This window comes from Equus caballus, chromosome 2, assembly GCF_041296265.1.
Source record: "Equus caballus isolate H_3958 breed thoroughbred chromosome 2, TB-T2T, whole genome shotgun sequence".
NCBI lineage: Eukaryota > Metazoa > Chordata > Mammalia > Perissodactyla > Equidae > Equus > Equus caballus.
The window spans coordinates 47,987,246-48,004,679 of NC_091685.1; the positions used below are offsets into that span (position 1 = coordinate 47,987,246).

The following is a 17,434-nucleotide window of genomic DNA, read 5'->3' on the forward strand; positions in this document are numbered from 1 at the left end:
AAACCTAGCTACCTAACTCCTGTCAGCTGGTGCACGGATAAAGTGCAGCGCGCCTGCCGTGGGAGACGTCTCAGCCCTGAAAGGAATGAACTAGTGATACACGGACGACGTGGATGAATCTCAGGTGCATCGTGCTGGGTGAAAGAAGCCACACTCCCAAAGCCGCAAACCATGACTCCATTTGTGCAACGTTCTGGAAAAACGAACACTACAGGGACAGAAAGCGGGGTGGGCGGCAGGAGCAGGGGAAGGATTAACTACAGAGGGCAGGGGTCTGCAGTGATGGGACTGTGCTAGCTTGATTGTGGTGTGGGGTACACAACTGTATGCATTTGTCCGAGCTTGCAGAAGTTTACACTAAAAAGGGTGAATTTCACTGTGTGTAAATTATTCCTTAATAAAAAGAAATGGGAAAAAAATCACTCAACACACATAAACAACAGAGAGCTCTACAATCTTGCATGTTTCAGATATTGATGTTATCACACAGCACCTAAAATAAGTTTTAAAATGCTCCATACGTTGAAAACATCACGAAAGAATAAGATCAAGTAGATCTGAAAATGAACCAAAGAAAACTTCGGGAAGTAAGAATATGATCATTGAAAATGAAACCCCAGTGGCCAAGCGGTTAAGTTTGCACGCTCCGCTTCAGCGGCCCAGGGTTTCGCTGGTTCAGATCCTGGGCGCAGACATGGTACTGCTCGTCAGGCCACACTGAGGCGGCGTCCCACATGCCACAACCAGAAGGACCCACAACTAAAAATATACAGCTGTGTACCGGGGGACTTTGGAGAGAAGAAGGAAAAATAAAATCCTTGAAAAAAAAAAAGAAAAGAAAATGAAACCCCAGCCACTGGGTTAAACTGTATATTAGTGCTAAAGAGAGAATTGGTGAACTAGAAGATAGACCCAGAGAAATTTTCTAAATGCAGACAGAGATGGAAATGTGAAAGAAATGGTACAAGCCATGGAGGACAGAGTGAGGAGGTGTAACTTGTCTACTGGAGTCAGGAAAAGGCAATATTTAACGAGATACTTGCTGAGAATTTTCTAAAATGTTGCAACAACCTCTAAACTCACATCCAGAAAGTGAGTAAATATCCAGTGTAACTGATAGAATGGAACAGACCCAAGAAGCAGATAACACTGGGCACATAGTTAAAGAAACCTTTCCTAGAAAAGGGAACTCTCATACACGCTGGTGGGAGGGTAAACTGGTGCAGCCACTATGGAGAAGAGTATGGAGATTCCTCAAAAAATTAAGAATAGATCTACCATACGATCCAGCTACCCCACTGCTGGGTATTTATCCAAAGAACATGAAAACACAAATGCGTAAGCATATATGCACCCCTATGTTCATTGCAGCATTTTTCACAATAGCCAAGACTTGGAAGTAACCTATGTGCCCATCAAGAGACAAATGGACGAAGAAGTTGTGGTCTTTATACACAATGGAATGCTACTCAGCCATAAGAAAAGATAAAATCTTGCCATTTGCAACAACATGGATGGACCTTGAGGGTATTATGCTAAGCGAAATAAGTTAGAGGGAGAAAGTCAAATACCGTATGATCTCACTCATAAATAGAAGGTAAAAGCAGCAACAAACACACACAGAGAGACGTAGATTGGAGTCACGGTTACCAGAGGGGAAGGGGGAGGGAGGAGGGCGAAAGAGGTGATTTTCACATGTGTGCGGGGGATAGATGGTACTTAGTCTTTGGGTGGTAAACATGATGTAATCTACAGAGAAACCAAAATGTAATGATGAAAATTATGTAATGATGAAATTTATATTATGTTATGAACCAATGTTACCACAAAAAAAAGAAGAAAGCTTTCCTAATCATTAATGAGCCTGATTCTAGAATTTATGAAAGTTCACCATGTTTCCAGCAAATGATTGACATGGTTCCACACTGGGACACCAAGAGACCCCCAGTCGTATCCACGCAGAGTAGTATGCTGGAAGATCCCAGAACTGAGGGCCCTCTGCCTGTACAACCCCAGGCCCCAGAATGGTGTACACCACCCGGTAAGGTAATAATCCAGCTGCACCAGCCACACATGGTGTCCAGGGTGCAGACCTGCGGTGGACTGAGGCAGTGCTCCACAGCGACCCAGCCTGGCAGCCGGGCAGAGGCCAGAGAAGGACTCGGAAAGGACGCTGAGCTTCGCCTCTGCTACCAAATTGTGTGTGTTCCCGTCCAAGGTCAACAGAAAGGCCTTCTCAGACAAGAGGAAATAGCATCTGCTTTCAGGGGCCTTCCAGATAAATGGCCTGCTGGTTCTTGGGGTGCTGCCCTGAGCCCCAGAGGGCGGGTCAGAATCCACACCCACAGTGGACAGTGATGACTAGAACACGCTGGCAGCGGTACTCAGACAAAGCTAAATACCTGTGAAAAATTAGGCTACGAAATTTGATTATAAAGGAAAAGTCCTTGAAAGATGATACTGTCTTAAAACTTTCCGGACTTAGCAGCCCCTCCCACTCCAGTCGGCTGCTAGAGCATGGTGGGCTTTGGGAGGGGATCCCACACCTCAGCTGCCCTCGGAGGGTGGGGAGCTGGCTGTGCCCCCCGGGCCCTGGGCTGCCTGCCCCCCGGACGCACTCCTGCAGCCTCCTATCCCAGAATCAGCATCTCTCTCTCTGTTCAGCCGTTCTCGGCAGACACAGCGTTCTGCTGTCTCTTCATCTTGATCCAAAACCCCTTTGAGCCCACTTTCCCCTCTCCTTCTGCTTTAAAGGAAACCCCCAAAGGGTTGGCTGGCTTCCTCTCTCCACTCTTCTCCACCATCCTCTTTCCAACACGCTGCTCTCAGGCCACTGAACCCACCAGCTCACCCGGGGCCCGCTCCTCTTGCCAACCCGACCTGCCCTCACTGGGGCTTTGGGCAACTGCAGCCCCCTCTCCCACCCCAGCCACCCACTCCTGAGGACAAGCCCCGTATAGCACGTGGTCCAGGAGAGGGAGGGGCCAGATCCCACTCTGGCACACCAGCTCCCTGTGGGCCCCGTGGCTCCTGGAGGATGGGTTGTGGGTGAGCGTGTCTCAGGGGAGTCTGGGCAGAGCTGCCCCGCCCCTACACGGCCAGCCCTCACGTCTGGAGCCCTTTCTCTTCCAGACTCAGAGGGAGTGACCATGACCACCATCGTGAATATACCTCCCAGTGAGGAGCAGACGGAGATCTCGCTGGGAGAGGTTAGCAAGGCCCACCTGCCCCAAGCCCACCATCCACTAGCCGTGTCCTCCTGACCCCCTCCCCCAGGGCAGCCCTTCCATTTGACCAGAGCCAGACTGGGCTTGTCTGGCCGCTGGACTCACAGCCTCTGGGAAGCCTGCAGTCTCAGCTGGCATCCAGCCCCCCTGTCGCGGGGCGCTAGGTCCAGCTCGGAGAAGATACCAGCAGCAGGGCCCCCAGGCTGGAGCATGGTGTGTGTGTGTGTGTATGTGTGTGCACACATGTGTGCAAGGGCCAGGGGTTGTCAAGGAGAGCGAGTGTGGGGAGCATTTGGGGACGGGGTTCAGCTGCCCTTCACCTCCTCCACTTGACTGGGATCCCGGGCAGCGAGTCCTCTTGGGGCAAGGCCAGGCTTGGGCCCAGGTCTGTGTGGCCACGTGGCCTCCCCAGGGACACAGGTCCTGCCACCACTCACCTCACAGTGATGTGGCCGTGGGGAGGGCAGTGGGCGGCGCCTTCAGAGAAACAGGAGCCTGACGGACCCTGTGGCGTCTTCCCACGCAGATAAGAGAGGGTGAGATTGGCCCCTTCAGCTCCATCAAAGTGCCCGTCATCTTCACCCCGGTCCTCCCGGGAGCCGTCCACACCAGGTTCAAGGTCGTGTTTAAGAATCCGCAGTGCCCGACGGTGAGCATCACCATGGCTTATGCACGTTGTCACCGCACCACACTCTGGGCAGTATTATTTTGATAATAAAAAGGATTTTGGGGGGGCAGCCCTGTGGCGTAGTGGTTAAGGTTGGCACACTCTGCTTCGGCAGCCCGGGTTCACAGGTTCAGATCCCTGGCACAGACCTAGACCACCCGTCAGCCATGCTCTGGTGGTGACCCACATAAAACTGGAGCAAGACTGGCACAGTCGTTAGCGCAGGGCTAATCTTCCTCAGAAAAAGGATTTTTTTTAAGTTATATAATATGAAAAGTGTCACAGAACTCCAAAACGTGGCTAGCTTAATTATTAACCTTCCAATATCTGTAAGACTTACAAAAACTCTACCCCCGAGTTCTGTGTTAAGACTCTTTGGCATCGCCTGCTTTGCTGGTGGAAATACACGTTGTTGAATTTACACGTTCAAATTTAGTTATGTTTCAGGGTTATTGGCGTTGCCATCGACGTGCCAGTCTGGGTGCCAAAGCCCAACGTGGACCTGAAGATATGCATGTACGACCGGCTCTATCAGGATTCTGTCCTTGTCCACACACGGTGAGCCCTGAGCTCAGGGAGCATGGGACCCACAGGTGTGATTGAGTTAAGGACCTTGAGATGGGGGATCACCCTGGTCACCTGGGAGGCCCACTGGAATCCAAGGTCTTCACAGGAGGGAGGCAGGAGGGTCAGAGTCAGACCAGAGACTGGAAGATGCTGTGCTGCCCGCTGCAAAGAGGAGGAAGGGGTCACGAGCCAAGGGATGCAGTGACTCTGGAAACTAGAAAAGCCAGGAAACGGATTCTCCCTGGAGCTTCCAGAAGGATGTGGCCCTGCCCACCCCTGGACTTGCTGAGAACCTACCGTCTCTGAGATCTGACTAGGGCCGTACTTCAGTTGCAGTGTTTTCATTTGTGAGAATTCCTCATCAGATTTGCTTACAGGAGGACCAGCCCTTAACAAGCGGGGTTTTGGGGACCCTTGCTCCCTCGCTCTGGGCTCACGGCTTGGCGTGGCGTGTGTGTGCACCGAGCACCCGGGCACAGCTGGGTGGTGAGAACCAGCAAGTCGCTCAGAGGATTAAACATGCGGCATCACGTCTTGTGTCCGTAAACGCGCTGCAGGTCGAAAGCAGCCCTACGCCTGAAGTTCGAGGTGTGCAAGGAGCTGAGGGGCCACTTGGAGCTCCTGCCTGAGATGGGCTACATCCAGGCCCTGTCGTCCTACTCGGTGCAGCTCAAGTTCCTGCCGCGGTGAGCGGTGGGAGGCCCGGCAGGGGTGGGTGGTGTCATTCTGCCCAGCTGTCAGGGCTGCCGCGTTAGATGCGTGTCTCATCGCCATTATATTTCGTATATTTTGTAGCGCCTGCCTGATTTCAGAACACCACTTATCATTCAGTTTTACTAGTTTTTTTGCAAAATATGAAGAAGACAGGTCCATTCAAGAGCATCCTGTCTCTTTCAGACACTCCCTCCCGGAAGACGCAGGGAAGTATTTCGACAAGGAAAGCAGAGTGCTGGAGGCCCCGATGACGATACGGGTGGCTGACCAGGTCTGTGTGGACCCCTTCCCAGGACTGCTGGGCGCTCTTGGGGAACAGAGGGCTGCTCTGGGAGCTGGGCTCTGTGCCCGAGTGAGGCCCCCAAAAAGACAGGGCCCTGATTCTTGAGCCATCCTTGCCCGGCCTCTTTCCTGTGGCAGGTCTCCAGTCATCTGACCAGCAGATTTGTCTCCTGCCTCAGCAGCCCCTGCACAGTGGAGACAAAGGGAGGGTGTTTGTGGGTCAGACAGAAGCCTCTGAGTGCTGTCCAGGGCCAGGTGGGGCTGTCCCCAAGGCACCCCAACCCTCAAATGCCCACATGCACGCACGCAGTATGTCACACGCTCCCAGACACATGTGTTTGTACACTTGTGCACACACAATCTGCACACACTCACAGACTGAGGCACACATGTGTGAACATCCTCAGTACACATGCACATGTGTGCATACACAATACACGGCACATGGAGACACATGGGTGTACTCACACGCCCACGCCTGGCCTGCCTGTGGCTCCTCCCCTCCCCCTTGGCACCTCTTTGTGGCGGCTTCGTTCACATCCCCCAGGCCGGGGGACTGCAGTGAAGTGGATTTATCAGAAGACAGACTCGTGTGCACGAAAGGGTGTGCTGTCACCCAGCAACGCACGTGCCTCCCTCACTTTGGGAACATTTGCATGAACCTCCCACAAGTGACCAGCACGCTTGCCTTTTGTGTTTAGACCAAACCCGTGGGGTTTACCGTCCACGCCATAGTCACCACCTCAGACATGGAGCTCAGCCCCTCGGAGGTGGACTTTGGCTACTGCACTATCTACGAGGCCGTCAGGACCCAAGTCAGCCTCTGCAACCACTCCCTCCTACCTCAGGAGTTTGGGTTCGTCGGGCTCCCCAAGGTACCTCACATGGCCGGGCAGGGCATAGGGGCCAAGTCAGGAGGCTCTGGGGACAGGCAAGGCCCAGCACCAAGCGGCCTCACCCCTCCCCATACCCCACTCCCACCTCCAGGCACCTTGACCAGGTATCTCTCCTGGTTATCCCTCTCGTCGTCCCCGCTGCCTGCTATTGCTGCCTCGCCTGGCCTCTCCCCGTCTCCGTCCGCTGTACCCACAGGACTCCAGATTCCTCTCCCTTCCTTCCCTTCCAAAACTCTTGCTGCCTGGCCCTGCAGGGCAGCCAAGACGAGGCCCAGGCCTGTCTGCCCCTCACCCCTCCCTGGGCTGCCCTGCCAGCAACCCCACTATCCACTCACATACACAGACACACATACACACGTGTGCTCACATGCATGAAGACGCCCATGTATACCAGACATACATATACACCCTCACACATGGAGACACACACTCGTGCTCATGTACATGCACTCACACATGCACACACACATACATGCTCGCATACAATGCACACACACTCACACACATACAGACACGCGTCCCCACTGCTCGCGCTCATGCACTCCACAGCCCTGCAGCACACACTCCACACCGCCCGTGACACCCCCAGCAGATCACCGTGACTGCATCGGCATCGGTGGTCTTCCTTTGCCAGTTTGTGGACATCCAGCCCAACGACGGGTTTGGGACAATCCTGCCACTGGAAACTCTGCAGCTCGATGTGGTCTTTCAGCCCACCAAGGCCAGGGACTACAACTTCGAGCTCGTCTGCAAGTCAGAGATCAACCGGTGAGCCTGGTGGGAGAGGGCGCGTGGAGGCCTGTGCAGCCAGCTTGGGGGCAAGGGGTGGAACCCCTCCCACCACCCTTGAGCCCTCAGCCGGCCAGGCTGACCGCGGGGTTGGGCTGGGCAACACTGCTGGCCGCGGGAACCTCAGTCCCGGGTACAGATGCCTGGGATTTGGGGCCTTGCACTCTGGGCCAGCTCGCCCTTGTGTGTGAGCATGTGTGTATGAGTGTGAGTTCATGTGAACATATGTGTGAGCATGCATGTGTGAATACTTGTGTATGAGAGTATGAGTGTTTGCATGCATATGCGCGTGCATGTGTGGATGTGTGTGTGGAGGGTGTGCATGCATATGACTGACTTCATGTGTGAGTGTACGTGTGTGGACATGCATGTGTGAGTGCATGTGAGCATGCTTGTGTGCACGTGTGGACGTGGACGTGTGTAATATGGGGGGTGTGCATGAGTACAAGTGTGTATGTGTGTGTGTGAGCGTGTGTGTGGTGTGCAGAGCACCCCTCTGCCCTCAGGAGGACCTGGGCATGAGCCCTGCTTCCTGTAACATGCTGTGTGATGGGGCCACTCTCTGAACCTCCCTGAGCCTCCATTTCCGCCACTGAGAGTCAGGGCTGAGATGGTGGCAGGCAGGGAGACGTGGAGCAGGTCACGCAGGTGGTGGTCTGGGATATGGGGCCGGCTCTCGTTGCTGCCTGGGATTATCTGCCTCCAGTGAGGAATGTTCTGGAATGTCCCTTCATGGGCGTCCAGCCTGGCATCAGTTGTCCTCCCGTGGAGCCAGCCCACCCTGCCTCCTCTTCTCTCGTCCCGCCCCCATCCACGTTCCTGCTGGAGCTGCTGTCTGGTCCTGGCTGGTGGCCTGGGCAGGCCTGGTTGGGGCAGGCTGGCCAGAGGCCTGGAAGAGCTGCCCCCCAGCCCTCAGACCAAGCCCTCATCCAGCTCGGGCCCCCGGGCAGGCCCATCAGGCTGCCCAGGATCTGACTCCAGCATTCGTGGGGAAGAAGGAGTGAGCTGGTGGTGGCGAGATTTTAGGAGGTAAAGCTCAGGATCAGGAGCCACCATAGGAATCAAGGGGACCCGACTCTTCCGGTCGGTCAGCCCCACCCCCAGCACTGCGCCCCTCCCACCGGGTCCCGTGGCCCACTAGGGCACTGCAACACGGCTCTCTCTGCCTCCAGAAAACAAGTCCCAGGAGAAGCAGGCTCTTACCTGCTTCCTCAGTGGGGCAAGCCCTGTGCCCAGCACGTGCTCTGCCTCAGCAGACGCTCCACAGAGGCTGCAGGAAGCTCCAGCCTAAGGCCACAGTACTTACGGCAGAGCCTGAGCAGACAGGCGGAGTCTGCAGCCTGGACGAGACCCAACTCAGACACTCAACCGGGACCCTCGTGGGCCCAGCACGTCCCCTGTCTGGCTCCCTGGGTGCGGCTACCTGCCAGCCCACTGGACATCCCAAAGGTGTCTCTGATCTGCTGTGTCCACAGTGGAACACCTCATCCACTCCCCGCCCCTCCCGGACCTGCCCCACCTGCAGCTCCAGCTTCCTGTGGCTCAGACGGAAACCTCGGCCTTGTCCTTACTCTTCATTCTCTCACCTCACATCCGAGTTGTCAGCAAATCCTGCTGGCTCCACCTTAAAAATATACCTGAATCACCTCCACACCCCGCATGGATGGCAGGGCCCCGCTGGCCTGGTCTTCCTGCCTCCACCCTGGGGAGCACGTCCCTCCAGAGACCACCAGCCCTTGCCCCTGCCCCTGCCCTGCCCCCTCCCCGGGACACACCTCCCGCGGGTCCGTGAACATCAGGCTCCACCAGCCCCCGCCCACTGGGTGGACGTGCAGCCGTTCACCTGTCCAAGGACACTGAGGTCGGTTCCAGGTTGGGGCGTCCATGGACGAAGCTGCTCTAAACATTCACACGTAGGTTTCTGCGTGAGCCTGAGTTTTCATTCCCCTCAGCAAATATCTAGGAATGAGTTCACAGGTAATGTGGTAAGTTTGTTTTTAATTTTATAAGAAGCCACCCAACCGTTTTCCAAAGTGGTGGTACCATTTTACGTTCTCGCCAACGACGTGTTGGGCACTGCAGGAGCTCCACGTCCCCACCAGCCCTGAGGACCATCTCATCCATGTGTTTAGGGGACCAGGAGGCACTCGAACAGCTGAACAGTAGCAAATGCAGTGTTGACAACGTGCGTTGGGGTAACAGTGAACGGTTGGCCCAGCTGACCCGCTGCCTCCAAGTCACAGGTGACAGCATCTGGCATGTCTCAGTGACGCCACCCCGGGCAGAGGCTTCCGGCTCTTTCCTTGTAAAAAAGTGAGGGCCTAAGAGAGTTGCCAGATTCAAAATAATGTTGGAAAATGCGTTGCCATGTGAATTTCTGGCATATAAAGAAAAGGAGTTCAAAGGGTCGAGTGACGTTGGGGAGCCAAGCCCCCTCCATGCCCAGGTTCCGTGTGGGTGGAAGGAAGAGGCAGGCTGCTCCGGCCACAAGTCACATCACTCTGACACTTGAACCAACTGGGAAAGAGCAGCTCCACCCACCTTCCTAGGATGATTCCGATAAAACCTTCCTTTTCACGTGCAATGGTTGTCACACTTCATACATTGCTGTTTTCCATTACTTGAGGGCCAATAATAACCTCAAGGATTTCTCCACCCAGGAGGAATTTTTTTTTAACATTTAGAGCCTGTGATCAGAGGACATAAAAATATACATTGAAACATGTCACCGGATAAACAAATACACATTGAAACATTTCAACGTCCGAACCTTTTTTTTGTTGCAGACATGACGATGGAGCAATGAACAGCATCCTTTAAAGCATTAAAACATAGGCAATTAGGATGAAATTCAGTGGGGAGAGTGCAGTGGAAATAGGAGTTCAAAGAAAATATGGAATGTAAATTTTCCGTGGTTAAAATATCAAACATCTGTTCTTTTTTTCTTAGATAATGGCGGGAATCAACTCACTGTGGTATACAGATTCTCATGCTTATATTTAAGGAGCAATTTATCACTTATTTTTCAAACGTCAATAAATATTTAACAGAAGTCAGAAATTACCTCCTTCGCAACTATTGAAACCTATGATTAAAATTTTAACTATCCACTTAAAATGTGCACAGAGGCACGCAGTATTTTCCGTAATTCATGAAGCGGGGAGTGAACGAAACCTGTGAGAACTGCCATTGTGGTCCCAGGCCTCCCTGGGCATGAGGTGCTCTGCACACGGGGGCTGCCCACCCGACTCGGGCCACCTGGCCATGGCTGCAGAGGGATCCGCCAACCCCCCAGGTGCCCTAGGGTGAGCCCACCCACGCTGGTCGCTTCCAGGTGCTTCAAGCTGACGTGCCGGGCCATGGGTGTGCACCCGCCCCTGGAGCTGTCCCACTACCAGATCAAGTTTGCGGCCACCTCCTTGTACGACACATCCGTGGCCACCCTGTACGTCATCAACTCTCACGTGAGCGTCAATGCGCTGATCCACTCTGTGCCCCGTGTCGGCTCGGAGGAGGCCTGCCCCGTGGGGCCCACATCTTTCGAGTTCCTGCTGTCCCCGGACTTGCCCATCACCATCTCACCCTCCGTGGGAACGGTGTGTCCAGGAAAGGTGGGTGCAGGCCCCACAAGTGAGCAGGGGCCAGAGCCCCTTGGGGTGCCTGGCTCTGCTGGCCCTTGAACACAGCGGATGTGCAGGTCAACTCTGCTCCTCATCAGACCCAAGCAGGGCCAAGGAGGCCTCCGCGGCCGATGAGCAGGACCTGGTAGGGAGAGGACACGGAGACGACCTTGACCCTGCCTGGGTCTGATGAGACTCCACCCAGCCCAGCCTGAGCCCCAGAGGCAGGGGTGCCCACAGTGGCTGGCCTCCAGGCACCTGGCTGGGGCTCAAGCTGTTCAGACTGAGGGAAGGGGTGCAGCCCCTTGGATGGCACAGCAGATGGGCACAGAGGCCACGCGGCACCTGGTCACCAAGAGTGCAGGGTATCTGTCCACTCCATCAGTCATGGGTTTCCCCGCCTTCTGCTTTTCCTGATAAAGCAGGAAGAACTCGGGCTGGAGGCAGAGTTTCAGGTCATCCCCTGTCCCCCGGGCCATCACAGCCTCTCTGAGCTTCATTCCTTACCTTCAAAAGTTAGGGGCCGGCCCAGTGGAGCAGCAGTTAAGTTTGCACGTTCCGCTTCTCAGCAGCCCAGAGTTCGCTGGTTCAGATCCCAGGTGCAGACATGGCACCGCTTGGCAAAAGCCATGCTGTGGCAGGTGTCCCACGTATAAAGTAGAGGAAGATGGGCATGGATGTTAGCTCAGGGCCAGTCCTCTTCAGCAAAAAGAGGAGGATGGGCAATAGTTAGCTCAGGGCTAATCTTCCTCAAAATAAGTAAATAAATAAATAAAATAAAGTTAGGGTGACAGCCATTGTGATGTCTGTTGGGAGGACTAGGTAAGAACCGGCCCAGGAAGGTGCTGGGGATGCCTGGGCCCCGGCAGGGTTTCACCAAGTATGTTATTTAAAATGCATTTCATTAAATGTAGCAAATTCTGCTTAAGTAATGGTCCTGTGTCCCGGGGGTACTCCAGCTGTGCTTGGGCCTTCTCTCTCCCTCTGTCTCCCTCCCTCTCTCTCTACCCCCCTCTCTCCCCTCCATGCTGTCTTTGCTGTACTGAGCACTGGGGAGACCATGAGGAGCCAGTCCTCTTGGGACCTTGGACTTCCCGTGGGAGGAACTGCAATGAGGAGGTGCTTTGGAAAGGCTGCTGTGTGGCCACAGGGACAGGTTAGGGCACAGGAACTCACCCCCCAAATCTGAATGGCTGAAAACGAAGGTTCGTTTCTCACTGGGCCTCATGGGCAGTGGGCCGGGTCTGGCCCATCCAGGGCCTCCATCATGGGGAGCCTTACCCTGGATGGTAAGTGTGGGCTGGTCATCATGCCCTGCAGCCCACCCCCACTTCTCAGGGGTCAGGGGGCAGGGAGGGCCTTCCCAGAAGGGGCATGCTAGGCTGAAATCCCAAAGAGGAGATGGAGGCATCACACCAGGAGTGTCAGAGAGCGTGACCTCGAGGAGTCCAGGGGAGGTGGGACACGGGGTGCTGAGGAGGGCAAGGCACCAGCGGGGGCCAGCTCTGCCCTCTGGGCTCCTCTCCCCACAGAGGTGCCTGGTCCAGGTGGCCTTCCGGCCGGTGCTGCCCAGCAAGCTGATCCAGCAGGAAGCCTTCCAGGCCCTGACCAAAGAAGCTGAGGGCAAACTGGTGCGTGGGGAGGCCCTGAGAGGAGGGCACAGAGGCATGGGGTGGGGCCTGCTCGGGGAGAAACGCTGCAGCCCCTTGAGGCTCTGGGCCCAGGCCCCTGTGCCAGGAGCGCTGGGCAGACTGTTCTGCAACGTTGTTGTGTCAAGCTGTTTCAAGAGGTTGAAACTTTCTTGGCAAAGCCCCTCCTCCTGTCTTGAAGGCAGCACCAGGCAGGTGGACCCCAGAGGGTAGTCTCGGGAGGATGGGCCAGCCACCCTGTCCCCCCAATGCCCCCGCCCCTGGCAGTGATGAGCAGATGGGGCTTCCACTAACCGAGTTTCACAACAGAGGGGAGCAGATCAAATGGCACACGGCTTGCGGCTCTGAACAAGTACAGCTGCTGACCCCACGAGGGGAGAGCAGCCTGGGAAGAAGGGGGAAGTCGATCGGGGGATAGACCCCACCACAGGCCCAGCCCTGGTGACGTGGCCGCACAAGCGCTTCTGCCGGGAAGGCGTCCACGCGGACCCACCCGGAGCTGTGCAGGCAGGGCCAAGTGATGCCCACCCACTCGGCCCGGGGACCCGAGGGACACTGCACTTGTCCACGTCCGGATCTGTGCCTTGAGCACGCTTGCTCGAGCACGTGCTGGAGGAGGAAGCACTTAGGTTCGCCCTGTGGGCCGGGCAGCAAAGTGCGGGCAAAGGGCACCAGGCACAAGGACCCCGGTCCTGGCCGACTCTTCACCTTCTCTGTCCCTCAGTTTCCCTGTTGGTGAAGGCAGACACTAGTATCGGTGCACAGGTCTCTGCACGGGGACCATCACTCAGCCCTTCTGCACGTGCTGCCAGTCTTTCTGAGGGAGCCTCTTGGTGTTTGGGTCCCTGTCCCCTCCAAACGCATGCCCCCGGGGACCCTGCCCTGGGTGGTCTGCCCAGGCCTGGGCTGGGCCCTAGGGGAGCTGCAAGGGGCGGCTGGGTGGCTGCCGGGCTCAGCAGAGCCCTGAGGGGCCCACAGCCTGCTCTCCCCCTCCAAGTCCTACAAGGACATGGCCCCCCAGAGGAAGGACCTGCAGAGACAGTCCGTCTCCACGCTGCGACTGCAGAACCGAGACCGGCTGTTCCGGGCCTCCAGCAACCAGCCTCCAGAGCAGCAGAAGCAGGACCTTAGGTGCAGGTGGGCCTGAGAGCCAACTGCCCCACTTCTTCCCTCCAGGCCCTACTGAGGAGACCCTGCCCTGGCCCCCACGGGGATTTTCCCCCACAGACTGCCTGGAACAGAGCTGTTTTGACCTGGAAGTCCAGGGCTGCGCTAGCTTCAGACACAGCTGGATCCAGGCGCTGCCTTGAGGCCCCTCAGGCTCTGCCTTCCTGGGCATCTGCCTACCCCATTCCCCTGGGCCTGATGTCCCTGTGAACAGCCTCATGCCACTCCCATATCCCCAGCTCAGCCTCCCCAAGTTCAAATGAGCCCAAGAGAGCTCTGATGGGCTTTTGTCACTTGTCAGCCCTGGACTCTTGCCTGCGGCCCCAGGAATGTGGCTCTCTGGTTAAGTGCCTGACCAGGACCCTGGGTGGGGGAGGGCCCCACGGGAAGCAAGGAAGAGGCGAGGAAGCTAGCTGGCCAGACAAACCTGGGACAGCTGCAGCCTGGCCCCAGCCTGCTGCCCCTCACCGTCTGGCCCAGGGCCCTGGGGAGCAGGTGTGGCCTCATGGACCCCTCCATGGAGGTGGGGCAGGGCCTCCAGTCTGCTAGGGGGCAGCAAGGGCAGGGGCATGAGTGCACTTTTCCGGCTCCACTCCAGCTCTCACGAGGACCAGGTTGCCCGGGCCACCCTGGTCAGATCTTTCCCGGGGAAGTTCGACAAGTTTGTGATCCCTTGTGTCGTTGCCAGTGGCGACATCCAAGACCGGAAGGGGATGGAACCCCTGAGCTTCAGGTGTGGCATCTGGTCAGGGTGGGGTGTGGCCGGCTAAAAAGTTACCATCCCTCCTCTGCTGCCAACCCAGATCTGGGGCCTCGGGGTGGGGCCCGGTGGCTGGGGTGAGTCGGGGCCAGGGCTGAGGGTCAGGCCGTGGGGGTGGGTCCTGGTCCATCGGCGTGCCGGCCCTGCCTCCAGTCCCCACAACACCCTGTACCTGGAGCTGTGGTGTCCAGCGGTGGCACCGTCCATCGTAGTGACGTCCAACAAAGGCACGACCATCTCCAACTTTGGCCACATCGCTGTAGGTGAGTCTTGGTTGAGCCCAGCCCCCACCCCCACATTGCCACCCACAGGGACCCAGGCCCCCAAGGCACCTCCTGGCCCGGAGGCACACCCCACCCCAGCCTGGGGCTGTGACCCGACTCCCTGGTCCGGTTTCAGGACACTGCGGCGTAAAGAAGGTCTCCATTCAGAACATCTCCCCTGAGGATCTGGCCGTATCCTTATCCACACCCAGCCCAGGCAGCTTGCAGGGAGTGGGGAGGGGTCTGGGGAGGGGTCGTGGCCCACCCTCGACACCTCTCCTTGACACCGGCCCTCAGGTGGAGTTCTCCATGCTGAACCCCAACGGCCCCTTTGTCCTGCTGAACCCTATCCGCAAGCTGCTGGCGGGTGAGACCCAGGTCCTGGCGCTGTCCTTCTCTCCCCGCGAGAGCGTCCTGGTAAGTCCCAGGCCCACCCTGAGCCATGCCGCAGCCCCAGGCTCCGTGGACCAGCGCGACACTGCACACCCGCATGTGCTCAGGCCCGGAGCTGTCCCAGTAGGCCCTGGGAGCAGCCAGTCCTCCTGGGCCCTCCCCTCTGACCCGCAGGCGGAGGCTGGGGAGCTCCCAGAGGACTCAGCGCCAGCGCCCCCAGCTGGGTGCCGGAGCTGCTCCCGGGGCAGAGCTCCTGCACATGCCTCTACAATGTCTGCTCCTCACTAAGGGACGTGGTCTCCGTAGGCCCAGGAAGCGCTGGACATCATCACCAAGAGAGGCACACTCTCCTTGACCCTCGTGGGGACCGGCGTGGCATCCATGATCACGTGCTCCATTGAAGGGGATGTCCTCAACATGGGCTACGTGATTGCCAGGGAGTCTGTCTCCTCGGGATTCAAGGTGGAGCACCTCGCAGGGGCCCTGGTGCCTGCCCCAGCCTCCTAGGAGGGGGCTCCTCCTTGGGAGGGGTTGACTCTGCCTTGGTGGGGAGCCATTGGAGGTGCAGGCCATGCCCTTGCCCGCCCCACACACCTGCCACCTCCACTGACCTCTCCAGCAGGAGAAGGCTGAGGATGCCACCTCCCTCCACCCCTTAGCTGCCCTTGCCTCCTCAGTGCTCTTTGTCCTCCTGCCTCAGGGCCTTTGTATGGGCCATCTCACCAGGATGAGTTGGAGCTCAGCTCAGGTACCTCTAGGGGAGAGGTGGCAGACTTCCCTGGTGGGTCCCACTGCCCTGTGGTCTCCCACGCCCTTGCAGGAAGGCAGGTCTGGCTCCCAGGGTCCCTCCAGCTTCTAAGACACACCAGCCTCCAGATCAAGCAGCCCTCGGGACACCTGCTTCCTCGCCTGGCTCAGATTGGGTCCTGGCAGCAGCCCAGGGACTGGAATTCCCTGAAGAGTTTTATTGAGGAGGGGGCGCTCTCAGGAGAAGGGTGTGAGGGCGGGCACAGAAGCTGAGTGGGGACAGTGGTTCCGCAGAAGGCTAACCTGAGCCTGACAGCAGAGGGAGCCCTGGAGGACCGAGGGCCCCACAGGTGGCTGAGGCCAGTGCGCCAGCCCGCAAGAGGGATGATGTGAGGCTGGACGAGATGAACCAACGCTCAATAATGTGTCACAGGCGCCGGCTGGGGATCGTTGAAGACGGGGGCGATGGTCCCTCGGCAGGGTGTGGCCCAGAGGACAGGCACAGACTGAGGCCTCGTTGTGGCATCCTGCCCATCGTAGCTGGATGGGCCATCCAGTGACAGGGACCCTCTCCTTGCAGCTGCAGAACAACTGCTCACTGCCCATCAGGTTCTCCCTGCAGCTGGACAGCCTCTCCAGCACGAGGGCCAAAGCCCGGCAGCAGCTGCCACAGTTCCTCACCTCACGGGCCAAGAGGGCAGAGGTCGTGGGTGAGCTGATGGGCAGGGCATGGGGGCGTGGTAGGCAGAGGGGCTGGGGGGACAGGACGATGTGGGGGGTGGGTGGGGGCAGGGATGGGGCCAGACGGGAAGGCAGGGTTTGCGGTGGGGTGGGGCACCGGAGGCCATCAGGAGTGTGGGGCGGGGGAACGCTGGGCAGCAGGCGGTGTGAGCCAGGTACAAGGTGACCCACCCACCGCCGCCCACAGGCGTGCAGAACCACAGCGGCCAGAGTGTGTTCAGCGTGGTCCCGGTCGAGGGCGTCCTGGAGGCGGGCGGGGCGCAGGACTTCACCGTGACCTTCAGCCCAGACCACGAGAGCCTGTACTTCTCTGACCGACTACAGGTCGTGCTCTTGGAGAAGGTGCGCCGCCCCCACCCCAGCCCCTCTCCCACCCACCCCCCACCTGCTGGCCCTTCCCTGCTCTGCCCACTTGGACCCCCCAGCCAGGCCTGAGGACTCCTGCTGGGCTGGGGGTCATCAAGTGGAGAGACCAGTGCCCCAGATCCCTTGGCCCTGCTCCTCTGGAGCCCCAGGTGCGAGGTCACAGGACGAGGCTGCTGTGCTCCTCGTCCCCAGAAAATCTCCCGCCAGATCCTCCTGAAGGGCGCAGCGCGTGAGCACATGATGTTCGTGGAGGGCGGAGACCCCCTTGATGTGCCTGTGGAGTCCCTGACTGTGATCCCTGCCTTGGACTCCGAGCACAGAGAGGGTGAGCCTTCTGAGGGGGTGGGAGCCCAGCAGTGATGGCAATAAGAGCACCCCACCCACTCCTCAGCCACATCCGTAACCCTGGGAAGCCTGCAGGGTTGGGCCAGCATTCCTGGCTTCCTGGCTTATCCCCCAAAGCAAGGGGGGCATGCTAAACGGAGATTTCATGAGGACCAGCTCCTCCACTCCTCGCCTGACCCTGGGCGGCTCCCTCGCTCCTTTGGCCACATGCCACCCAGCCAACCCAGCCAGGCCCTCCCTC

General features: G+C 57.7%; 1 protein-coding gene across 27 annotated transcripts in view; it reads left to right on the forward strand.

Annotated features, from left to right (window-relative positions):
- CFAP74 (cilia and flagella associated protein 74) overlaps positions 1-17,434 on the forward strand; it is a 73,000-nt gene that overhangs the window by 54,387 nt on the left and 1,179 nt on the right. For 20 of the 27 annotated variants that reach the window (XM_023635964.2, XM_023635956.2, XM_070255019.1 and 17 more), the window contains 18 exons: positions 3,133-3,209; positions 3,754-3,876; positions 4,331-4,452; positions 5,019-5,147; positions 5,359-5,446; positions 6,159-6,332; positions 6,943-7,121; positions 10,477-10,753; positions 12,295-12,393; positions 13,409-13,548; positions 14,177-14,311; positions 14,492-14,601; positions 14,738-14,793; positions 14,899-15,018; positions 15,301-15,456; positions 16,322-16,451; positions 16,670-16,824; positions 17,041-17,173. In XM_023635964.2, coding sequence (XP_023491732.1) covers positions 3,133-3,209; positions 3,754-3,876; positions 4,331-4,452; positions 5,019-5,147; positions 5,359-5,446; positions 6,159-6,332; positions 6,943-7,121; positions 10,477-10,753; positions 12,295-12,393; positions 13,409-13,548; positions 14,177-14,311; positions 14,492-14,601; positions 14,738-14,793; positions 14,899-15,018; positions 15,301-15,456; positions 16,322-16,451; positions 16,670-16,824; positions 17,041-17,173 — 2,403 coding nt within the window. Of the gene's footprint in view, positions 1-3,132; positions 3,210-3,753; positions 3,877-4,330; positions 4,453-5,018; positions 5,148-5,358; positions 5,447-6,158; positions 6,333-6,942; positions 7,122-10,476; positions 10,754-12,294; positions 12,394-13,408; positions 13,549-14,176; positions 14,312-14,491; positions 14,602-14,737; positions 14,794-14,898; positions 15,019-15,283; positions 15,457-16,321; positions 16,452-16,669; positions 16,825-17,040; positions 17,174-17,434 lie in introns of all 27 variants that reach the window. The other 7 variants (XM_070255061.1, XM_070255075.1, XM_070255065.1 and 4 more) reach the window with 2 other exon arrangements.